Source organism: Panthera uncia, chromosome B4 (genome assembly GCF_023721935.1).
Source record: "Panthera uncia isolate 11264 chromosome B4, Puncia_PCG_1.0, whole genome shotgun sequence".
NCBI lineage: Eukaryota > Metazoa > Chordata > Mammalia > Carnivora > Felidae > Panthera > Panthera uncia.
In genome coordinates, this window is record NC_064809.1 from 40,416,904 (window position 1) to 40,428,660 (window position 11,757).

Sequence of the window (11,757 nt, forward strand, 5' to 3'; positions counted from 1 at the left end):
AACTGCACTTTTCAGTGCTATCTCCTCTGGAAAGGATATGGCACGGTGACCACCCAGCCTCCCTCTGTCTCAGGGTCTCCTAAGAGTGAAGAAGAAAGTCCATGTTGTGAGATTAAACACCCCCCCTCCCCATTTCCTCCATGGGACCCCAGGTGGCAACCCATTAGGAATTTTCCTCAAGATCGTTCAGGGCTGAAAGAGAAGCCTCTCTGCCGCTTTGGGACCCCTTACCTTGGCTGTGATTCTCCTGAATTTGTTTTATTTCAAGACCAATGATTGTGTGTCTACTCCCACCTACTCTCACCCTGTGGAGGGACCATCCAACAGAGGAGGCCGACTTTGAGGAGAACCAGGGGGAGGTCCCCTCTTCAGCTTAGTTGGCAGGCAGTCAAGAGTGCTGCCTTGGAGATGTTGGGTACCTCCTGGCTGGGGGAGGGGAGTCACGGCCATCCTGCCTGGGTGTTCCACCAACTTGCTACTCCCTTCTGAAGCCTCGATGGGACGCATCTCAGGGCTCAGCACAACTGGAACCCTGAACGAGTCCAGTTCTCTGCACTGACACAGCCGCATTGTGTTCTGCACAGGAATCTGAGGCAAGGGGAGGGGGAGGGGGAAGGTGTGCTGGAGGGTGAGTGGGTTAGGAGCAGGGAGGAAGTATCGGGAAGAGGGAGCAGAGATGATACAGCAGATTCAGGGAGAGAGAAGTCATCAAGAGAGGTGGCCTGCGTGAGGAGGGAAGGAGGAGTAAGGAACCCAGGGAGGGTGGATGTGACAGAGCCATGAGAAGGTGGGAAGCCCGAGGAAGGGGAGAGACAGTGGAATGTACTGCAAAGAGTAGGAGTTTGGGAGCCAAATGGATCCTGTGCCTCTTCCTGGGTGTGTGACCTTCAGACTGAAGCTTCTTTAGGACGTTTTGTTTGTGAAATGGGGATAATAATTGTCCCTAACTCACAGGGTTATTATAATTCTCAATCACTAAATAATAATATAATAATAAGCACTACACTGGGATCCTCGCAAGTATTTTTAAAACTTGTTAATGCTCCTCTCTCTCCACCTAGGATGTTCTCATTTTCCTCATTTGGACTTTCCTAAACCTCAAAAAGGGTGACTCTAGGACGTGGGGTGAGGGCTCTCTCTGGATTTCCCCACGTGTCACCTCCATCCTACTGCGCACTCAGTAACTGGAGAATTCTGTGAAAATGGCAGTGGCTACGGGTCTTCTTAAACTTCCCCAGCCTGTTACTTGTCAGGTTCTTCTGTTCATTCCTCCTCTGCCTGCCACATCTCCTTAATCTAGTCTTGCCTCTCTGTACTCATGATAGAAACTCTTTGGATGTGCTGAATGTGGGGAAACAGTCCACCAGAACTTAGACACCCGAGATTTCACACTGGAGAGGACCCATTTCCATCCACCTCCACGGGCTATGGCCACACTTCTCTTCGACAATTTTAACAGCAGTCTGACCCGTCTTCCTTTCCCTTTAGATTCCCCTCCTCACTTCCCTACAATTTATCCCACACTGTTTGCCAGAATGAGCAAAACCCCACTCAGGAACCTTTACGGGCTTCCCACTGCCAACTAAATTAACTGCCAACACCTGACTCCCCATTCTTGAATCTTGTATCTTGAATGGTAGTTACTGACTTGACTGTGTTCCCCCACTAGATAATAAACTACTCCACACCAAAATTCAACTGTTTATCATTCAACAAGTATTTATTGAGCACTTTTTTTGTGCCAGGAGCTGTTCTAGATGCTGGAGATACATCAAAGAACCAAGCAAACCAAAATCCCTGCCTCCAGGGACCTTACATCATACCTGGGGTGGGGGGGGGGGGCAGGGAAGGGGTGGGGAAACAGACAAGAAACTATAAAAATTATAAAAATAAATAAGTAAATTATATAGAATGTTAGATGCTTGCTATGTGAATTTTTGGTACTTTGGAATCCATTCACATATCAGAATATAAAAATACTCAAGTAATTTTTAACAACTGTGTTCAATCCAGTTCGGTTGGGTAGGGCAAAGTTCTGAGACTTTGGAATACAACCACGTTTGATGCTCCTAGGGCTGGGAGGGCATGGGTCTTGAACCCTAAGGATGAAGCAAGATGGGTCAGGTGCTAACCATCAGGCCTCTTCTAGAGCAACCAGAGGGCCTGGCCCAGGGCTGTATCATCGCACCTGATGGTGGAAGGCTCTACTTGAAAGCTATCACTGAGGAATCTGGGTCACTTCTCTGCTTTGGCCACCAGGGGTCATTTTACCCCTGTAAATCACCATCTGAAGCACTCGCTTAAAGACACACAAAAGGCTTGCTCCAAACTAAAACACACAGAGACACACACAGGAAAACCCTAACACTGTCTGTCTCTCTCAATCTCTTTCTACTCTCTCTCTCTCTCCATCTCTCTTTCCCCACTCCCACACACAGAAACATACATCATTGAGAGGCACAGAGACAGAAATGCATACAGGACACACGCATGGCAGCAACTTCCTCAGTTACACAGAGTCTCAAGATGCCAACTCTGCAACCCCTCCCAGCCCAACTCCTGTAAAGAGGGAAGAAAACAGTAGGTGGCCCATGAACCAGTCTTCCATGTCCCTTGCCTCCAGCTTGCAAAGAACAGCCAGCCTATTCCTGTCCTCCCATTGCACTCTTTTTTCGCTGGAAAGTTCTTTCCTGGCTGTGGCAATAGTTCCTTTTTCCCTTCCCAGGGAGAGAGGAGCCCTGCCCCTCCTCAGAGTGTTTGTGTGACTAGTTCACCCCCACCTCAGGGCTGCCGCTCCAGGAAGTCCAAGGTGGTGTTACACTGGGTGTGCAACTCCCACCTATCCCCTGCAAACCCTCAAGCCTTCTGGACTACAATTAGCAATTGATTTGCCCAAGTACTGCCCTGTCCCTGGTAGTAATAAAAAACAATGTATGTATATGCCCTGGGAAGAAATTACACGTGAGCTCTAATACTGGCTCTTTAAGGATGTCCACAAGGTCAAAGTTATTTTTGGAATCCTGCTTCTCCCACCATGTCATTTGTTCTTTGCATTCTCATCTCTCACAGGTATACAGTGGAGTTTTCCAGAGGCTTCATGAAATGTGATGACATTATTGCTCTCACAGCTAATGGAAAGTGTGCTTGTGTGTTTCTGTTGTTAACACTCGTGAGTTCTAATTTCTGTTATGGTTAAGTCTCAAAAGAATAAAGTGCAAGCAAAAGCTCTTTGGAATCCTTGAGTTGTTAAAGGGTCTGGGAACAAAGTTTAAGAACTGCTACTTAAGTACAAAGAATTTTCTCCTTAATTCTAGATGATGCACCTGAGGCAGAGAGAGAGAATTTAGGACCTAGAATGGAGGCAGTCTCAAAAGCGGTGTGGGGTGGACAGAGAAAGGTGAAAAGGGCTACAGGGACTGGATCTGGGGAAAAAAATACCCTCCAACACACAGTTTTGTCCTGCCCCCAACCACCCCACTTGGGGTGCCAGGTCCAAATTGTTACAAGTCACTAACCAAGAAGGAAACCAATTCTGTCTGTATCCATTAAACTCTGTATCGTTGAGTTTACTGGGCAAGGGAAGTTCTGGGCAAGGGAAGCCCAGGTGGAAATGAGGGTGGGTGGCACCTGAGGTCCTAAGACTACTGTGGTGGCTGTAAATCCAGGACACCCACTTTCTGCTCCATCTCCCAGCTCTCAAGAGTGTTTCATGACCACGCCAAGGGCATGCCATCCAGTCATCTGCCTCTGCATTGGGAAAGCTCACAGCTTCACTTCCTAGGGACTGGGGAAGGGGTCGGCCTCAGGCTCACCATCACCACCAAATTAAAGAAGGCCATTAGCACAGTGCTCCTCCTTCCCAGGCTCCCCACACTTTGTTCTTTTCTGCATTTCTGGGCGGGAGTTGCCTTCCAGAAGTCCCAAGTGCCCAATCCACTTCCCTCATGTACACACCCTAATGCGTGTCAGCGGCGAGGGGGTGAGAGGTGGGGGTGACCACGCGATGGCATGATGTGCTGTCAGAGGGCCGAGTCCTCGAGGAGCTGGGTTAAGGGTGTCCCCACGTTGGAGGGCCTGAGCAGCCCCTGTTCGGCGGTAGCCGGGGTGGTGATGCAAGTGGTCTCAGTGGGCTGTTCGGCGAGCCCCCCCTGAGCCCCGTTGGTGGCCAAGGTCCTGGCGCGGTTCGGAGTGCCCAGGCCTCGCAGGGTGTTGCGGAAACCCTCGGCGCTGAAGTAATACACCAGAGGGTCTAGCACGCAGTTGGCGCCGGCCAACAGCACCATCACCATCAGCACCCCGCGCACCCGATCGCAGACCTTGCTGTTCGCCGCCACCAGGTTGCCCCGCAGCAGCCCGTACACCGCCAGCGTGGCGTTGTAGGGCACGAAGCACAGCAGGAAGATGACGAGGTTGGCCAGCAGGAGGCGCACGGTCTTCCGCCGCCGCTGGCTCTGCGTGGCGTCGGGCCGCGCCAGGGTCCAGAAGACCCGGCCCGACGAGTAGAGCACGGCCACCAGGGGCAGCAGGAAGCCCAGCGCCTCGGCCAGCAGCACGAGCGGTAGCAGCCCGCCCTTCCACAGCCTGTCGCCGAAGCTCTCGAAGCACAGGCGCACCTGGCCGCCGCCGTAGCTGCAGGACGAGGGCCTGTGCACCAGGACGGTGGGCACGGCGAACACGAGGATGAGCGCCCACACTCCCAGGCAGAGCAGCCGCGCCACGCGGGGCCGCCGCAGGTGGCGCAGCCGCAGCGGGTGAACGATGGCCGCGTAGCGGTCCACATTGATGAGAGTCAGGAAGATGCAGCTGCCGTACATGTTCGTCTGGAAGATGGCGCCCGCTGTCTGGCACAGGAGGTCGGAGAAGGGCCAGTAGTGCAGGGCGTAGTAGGAGATGCGCACGGGCAGCGAGAGGGTGAAGAGCAGGTCGCTGGCCGCCAGGTTGCACATGTACACGCTCACGACGGAGTGCACGCGCAGCGCGCGCAGGAAGACCCAGAGGGCCAGCGCGTTGAGGGGGAGCCCTGCGGCCAGCACCAGGCTGTAGGCCACCATGTGCAGGCGGTGGGTGGGCCGGTAGTCGGGGCACGGGGGAACAGAACCGTTGGCAGAGGGAACAGAACTGTTGGTAGAGTTGGGCAACATCGTACCGAAGTGTGGGGAGGAGCTAGGCTGGGGGCATCATGAGGCACACTAGGACCCTGGCATCGCGTTCATCTCCAGGGCGGGGCCTGGAGGCCGCACAGAGAGAGCCCCAAAGCAAGCAGGGCATGGGAATGTGGGCTATGGCTGCGGAGCAGATGGCTGCCAGGGGTTGGATTCTTTGGGTCACAGCTTCATCAGCAGTGGAGACCTGGAATAGCAAGGGAAGCCAAAGTCAAGAGTATGCAAAGACAGGGTAGAAGTCACAAATGTTTATCTAGCTAACTTGGCTGGCCTCTTGGGTCTTTCCCCCACCTTCCATCCGGCCAGAATAGCCTTCTGCAGGAAGGCTGTGTAGCACAGTGTTAAATGCCCAGGCTCTGGAGTCAGACTGCCAGGGTTTAAATCCTGGTTTTGCCAGCTTGCCTAGCTTTGTCCTCAGAGAAGTGACTTAATCTCCCATTTTCCTTACCTGGGGGGAAAAAGAGGGGGTCCCTTACGTCATGAGGTTGTTAGATGAAATGAGATATGTGTAAAGTGCACAGGTTGCTGTTATTATCAAATAACATCGCTCCCTTTCTTTCTGTCTTCTACAGATGTTTACTGAGCCTTTAGAAGGTTCCAGGCATGTTCAAAGCACTGAACAAAATAAAGGCCTCGCTTGCCCCCATCTGCCTTACATTCCACTGAGGGGAGACAGATAATAAAGTGCAAGTAAATAGGTATTATGTCAGATGGTGAGAATTATGATGGAGCACCTCCCCTGGAACTCCCCAGCTCTGCTGGCTCCCAGTTATCTAAAGAATAAAGTTCAAACTCCCCAGTGCAGTACAAAATCCTGAGCCTCACTCATTACATCACAGTTGCTCCTGCGTATGCTGGGTTTGTGGTCAGAGGTGCAGCTTGTGTGACCTCTCTCAGTTTTTTCATCCGTAAACTGGGGATAATAACACAAAGCGCTCTCAAAGGCGGATCGCACATCAGCATGGTCCTGCCAGGCAGGGGAAGGTTGTACTTTTCCAAGTGTTCCCTGGAGGATCTGACTAGGGAGCTTCCCAAATGGGGTCTGTGATGGATGGATGTTTGTTTTTGTTTTTTTTGGGGGGGGGTTGTTTAAGTTTATTTTATCTTTGAGAGAGAGAGAGAGAGAGGGAGAGAGGGAGAGAGCAAGTGGGGGAGGGGCAGAGAGCGAGACAGAGGATCCAAAGCAGGCAGAGAGCAGCAGAGCCCAGTGTGGGGCTTGGACTCATGAACTGCGAGATCATGACCTGAGCTGAAGTCAGACACTTAGCCAACTGAGCCACACAGGTGCCCCAGAAGGTGTTGTTTTAATGAGGGTTCAGAGGGGACCCTAAGTCCAGAAAGCGTGACAGTGGGGTGAGGAGGTACCAAGGGCATTGCTGAGGCTGCTGGAGAGAGCAGACCACAGCAGCCACAGTGCTCAGGCAAAAGCTGGTGGACAATGGATATGGCCAGGAGGTAGAGGAGTCAGAGGGACAGGACATAGTCACAGGATCCCACCCTCCTTAATGTCCTAATGCCACAGAAGCTACTCCTCCATCTTTAACCCCCAAATGCCATCTTTTGGGCAGGGGGCTGAAATACACAGAACTTCAAAATTACCGTTTTAACTGTGACATTCAGTGACATTAAGTACACTCACAATGATGCGTGACCGTCACGTCTATTTCCAGAACTTTTTCATCATCCCAAACCACTCTATACCCATTAAATAATAACTGCCTATTCTCTCCCCACACTCTCTCCAGCTCTATTCTACTTTCTGTCTCCAGGAATTTGCCTACTCTATTTGAATTAGTGTTTTCATTTTCTTTGGGTAAATACCCAGCCAGTGGAATTACTGGATTATACGGTAAATTATTTTTAATTACTTGAGGAACCTCCATATTCTTTTCCAGAGTGGCTGGACCAATTTACATTCCCACTAACAATGCAAGAGGGTTCCTTTTTCCCCACATTCTCGCCAGAATTTCTTATTTCTTGTCTTTTTGATACCAGCCATTCTGACAAATGTAAGGTGATATCACATTGTTTTGAGACTGACTTGCATTTCCCTGATGATGAGCGACGTGGAGCATCTTTTCATGTGTCCACTGGCCATCTGTATGTCTTCTTTGGAAACGTGTCTACTCAGGTCCTCTGCCCATTTTTAAAAATAGATTAGTTGGTATTTTGGTGTTGAATTTGCCTATCCTAGGTTCCTCATATGAGTGGAATCATATAGTATCTGTCCTTTTCTGTCTGGCTTATTTCACTTCACATAAAGTTTTCAAAGTCCATCCATGTTGTAGTACGTATCAGAATTGCAATCTTTTTTTTAATAGCGGAATAATAGATGCATAAATTGTTTTTAATCTATTCATCTGGCAATGGTTACTTGGAATTTTATACGTTTTGGCTATTGTGAATAATGCTGTGAACGTGGGGTCCACATGCCATCTGAGGGAGCAGGGTCATCTGGAGACCCTGAGCAATTATTCCAAGATACTGGATTTATTCCTTTCAAAAGAAACTGCTTAAATTCTTTTTTTTTTTAAGATTTTATTTTTAAGTAATCTCTACACCCAACATGGGGCTCAAACTCACAACCCCGAGATCAAGAGTCTCGTGCTCCACCAACTGAGCCAGCCACGAGCCCTGGAACTGCTTAACTTCTTGCATGGAACCAAATTGTAAACCTGACTCTAAGAGTTTTCTTGTGGGTTTTTTGCTCATTTGTTCTCCCCCCAACTACGACTACCAGCAGTTTAAGACTTGTGAGAGGTCTCGTAGAATAAAGGAAATAAACGTTTCCTCTGCAAAATACCCATTTCAACAATGAAAATAATACTACAGGGGGATGAAACACACAGAAAGGCAAATGAAATGAGACTCTTTCCCTGACCCATGCCCCCCCCCCCCACCGCCTTCCATGCTTCTTTGCTCCGGTCACACCAAGCTAATGATAATTGGGCACATGCCTTTTGCACGTGCTCTGCCTCCCATTCCCCAGCTGGCAAAGTCAATCATTTCTTAGGACTCCGGAAAGCCTTGCCTGACTCCCTCCCTCCCCACAGGACAGCTGTAGTTCCCTCACAGGTGCTTCCACTCTGTGCACAGGTTTCCCTTGGGTGTCCCACCTGTATTGTAATTAGCTGTTCTTGGTCTGCCCCTCCCACTAGACTGTGAGCTCTTGGAGGGAGGGGCTGCGGACTGGGACTTAGTCATCGTTGTAGTCCGAGCCACTACCTCAATACATGTTGCGTGAAAATTGCTAGCGATCATTTACTGACCATCCGCCACATCCTGGGGTATTTTAGGCGCTTCATCTTTATTCCTTCCAACAGTCCTTTGAGCTAGGGGTTCATCCTGATTTTTACGGGAAAGGAAACAGAAGCTCTAGAGCTCCGGTTGGCATTCAAACTCAGGATTCCAACCCAGCTCCAAGCTGCCCCGCTGCTTGCAACAAGAGTGGATGGTTGGATGTGAGGACGCATGTTGCATGGAGCACTTGGTCTCTTAGCCCATGAGAAATCTGTGCCCATAGGGCGCCCAGGGGGCTCAGCCGGCAGAGGGTCCAACTTCAGCTGAGGTCATGCTCTCGCAGTTCGTGGGTTTGAGCCCCAAGTCGGGCTCACTGCTGTCAGCGCAAGAGCCCGCTTCGGATCCTCTGTCCTCCTCTCTCTCTCTGCCTCCTTCCCTGCTCATGCTGTCTCTCTAAAAATGAATAAACATTAAAAAGAAAAAGAAAAAAGAAATCTGTGCCCACAAATAAATTGTGTTTACTTCCTTATTTGCCCAGGTGCAATATATACTTTTTAATAGCCCACTTTTTCTCGACTTTCAAACACTGGTAACAGAGTCCTCTTGTTTTCACACACACACACACACAAGTGTGCCCCTCCTTAGGATGTCCTCTTACCTACTTAAGCACTTAGTTTGCTGCCTTGAACTCCTCCGGTTGTTTTATGTGTGTTTATTTGATTCCATTATCCCCACCTAGATGGTAAGGTCATTGGGTGGGGCCCTATCTTCTATCGCTTTATTCCCAAGCTCACTAACACTTCAGTCTGCTTAGCAGGCCCTTGTGACAGTCATTGGCCCCCTGGAAGGAAATCTTCCCCCACCCCCAATATCCACCTATCCTGTAATCTTGCTGCAATATCTTTTGTATCAATCAGTCAGTCAACCGCTTCTTATCACACTCCTATCTTGTCCACGTGTCTAACTCACTTAGTAAAGGACCATGTCCCCTAAAAGGCCTGTTCGGGAACAGCCTACATTAAAATTTCAAAAACAGTTTACATTATAACTACAGTAACACTTTATCATTCTGAACCATTGCTTGAAGAATCAATAGCTTCTTACAACTGGGAGGCACATGCCTGACAATGAATGAGTGAATGAGTAATTATTTTCCAAGAATCCCAAGTATTTCTGTCAATAAAGTTACAATGTTAAAGAGACCATAAGGTACTAGGTGAGCTTCTGCTTAAAGGCACAGTTAGAGGGGTGCCTGGGTGGCTCAGTTGGTTAAGCTACCAACTTCGGCTCAGGTCATGATGTCATGATCTCGCAGTTTGTGGGTTCGAGCCCCGCGTCGGGCTCTGTGCTGACAGCTCAGAGCCTGGAGCCTACTTCAGATTCTATGTCTCCCCCTCTCTCTACGCCTCCCCCTGCTCACACTCTGTGTCTCTCTGTGTCTCAATAATAAATAAACATTAAAAAATTAAAATAAAATAAAGGTACAGTTAGAGACCCATAAAGCAGATGGTTATGCCTTCGTTACTGAATTCCAAAGTGGAGAAGTCCTTTCTGTCAAAAAGTCACCCCTTTCTAACAGACACACACACACAATGGCCCAAGCTGGGTGTTGAGAGGCTGCCAGGCCCTGCCCTGGTCCCCACCCCATCTGCCTGCTTCCCTGGGGCTCCTGTCAGTGGAGCTGAATGGGCACAGTGCCAGGCCAGATGGCAAAGATGGGAAAAACTGCCAAAAAGAAGGCAAACAGGAAATGGAAGGAGGGCTCTAGCTGGGGGGGGGGGGGGGGGGGGGGGAGGGGCAGCCCCAGGATCTCTCCCCAGTCCTGCCTTGAGAAAGAGGTCAGGTTGTGGGGCAAACGTAGGAAGCAAAAACAGCAGCTGCCCCAGAAAAAAATGAACACTGGGGCTCCGTTTCACCAGAGAGGAGGAGGGACTGGGAGGCCCACATAATCTTAGTAACCTCAACACGCACGGATGTGGTAACAAGCATACCACTACGCACACGTGCATGTGCCAAGGACACAGAGAGGTGTAGGTACACTAGGAGATGTGCACACGAGATCCCTCGTAACGTACAAATCACTATACGCCCACACCCTCTCCCACACAAGTATGTGCATGTGTGGAGGCACGGACAACTGGGCCAGAGGAGGAAGAGTAGACCCAGCCCTTGCCTTAGGGATAATATTCTTACACATCCAGACATACAGAGTCAGGCAGCCTCAGGAGCACATACCCATGCAGATGTGCACAAATAGATCCCAGGGCCAAGACGCTGAGGGGCAAAAAGGGACCCTGCATATGGAGGCCCCGGGAACTGGCCATTCCACACCACCCGCCCTCCACACCACTCACACACCAGAGCGTGGACGGCCACTTTCCTCCTCCCTCGGTCTCTTTCAGCTTCCCGTGGGCACATCCAAGGCCCAGGTTCCTTAGGTCCTCTAGTCCTCTTGGACCTGTTCCATTGCCCTCTGAGCTGGGCTGGGCGCTGCTCTTTGCTGAGATAAGCCAGAGGGGCAGAGCTATTTTCTGCCAGGCAGGAAGTGAGAATGTGAGTCAAAATGGTCAGGAGGCTAGGTCATGGCCATTCCTCCCTGTTCTCCACGCAACCTGCCCGTGCTATCCACCCTTCTGGCGGCTGACCAGCCATGCAGAGAGGGCTGAAGAGAAAGGAATAGGTGATCCCAGACAGTGATGGGGGCAGGGCGGGGAAGAGAAATAACTCCTCTTTGTCCAGACTCCTCCTGTCCGCCACACTCCCCGTGCACACCCCCCTTGTCCCTCTTGCATATCCACCAAATGCCTTGCTCTCTCTGTCTCCTCTTTTTAGTAATTCACATCCTCCAGAAGTTCGAAAAGAAGGAATCTCAGATCTCCTCCTCCTTGCCCCGGAAGATCCGTTCTAGAATAGCCCCAAACCTCATTTTCGATGCCAGAGGCCACAGCTGGGAGTCATGGCCAGCCAGTGTGTCCCATCCCTACACGGTGTGGGTTCTGACCATCCTGTCGGCTAAGTCCACTTCTGCTGTTGTGTGCAGGCAGCAGTAGGAGGATGTACCCTTTACCCACAGACAGGCTTAATTGTAAATTATACCTCTTACTACCTGAATGTTCGCGCTCCTCCAACGGGTCCAAACTATGCTGGAGCCTCCAGAAGCTTAACCAAGTCTGAAGGCTTTGTGAAAAGCTCTGTCCTGGAGCTGCTTGGAGGACACAGATGAATCGTGCTCATCTGAGGGGTCTGTGGTGTGGAGATAGTACAGTGTCTCCAGGCTCAGTGGACAGCCTCTTCCTACCCGAGGGGCCACATTCTTCTCAAGGAGAAGAGCCTCAGAAACAGGCCTCCAGGGGGG

The 11,757-nt window shown here is 50.5% G+C and overlaps 1 protein-coding gene across 2 annotated transcripts; it reads right to left on the reverse strand.

Annotated features, from left to right (window-relative positions):
- Window positions 1-1,828: 1,828 nt before the first annotated feature.
- On the reverse strand, window positions 1,829-11,751 carry LPAR5 (lysophosphatidic acid receptor 5). Of its 2 annotated transcripts, none has more exons than XM_049624986.1 (2): window positions 11,509-11,751; window positions 1,829-5,349 (listed from the first exon to the last, which is right to left on the reverse strand). In XM_049624986.1, exon 2 carries the CDS (start codon window positions 5,139-5,141, stop codon window positions 4,020-4,022), a length of 1,122 nt encoding a protein of 373 aa, XP_049480943.1. In that variant the 5' UTR covers window positions 5,142-5,349; window positions 11,509-11,751; the 3' UTR covers window positions 1,829-4,019. The 2 variants fall into 2 exon arrangements, with proteins under 2 accessions (XP_049480943.1, XP_049480942.1); XM_049624985.1 differs by lacking the exon at window positions 11,509-11,751 and adding an exon at window positions 10,761-11,497.
- Window positions 11,752-11,757: the final 6 nt, after the last annotated feature.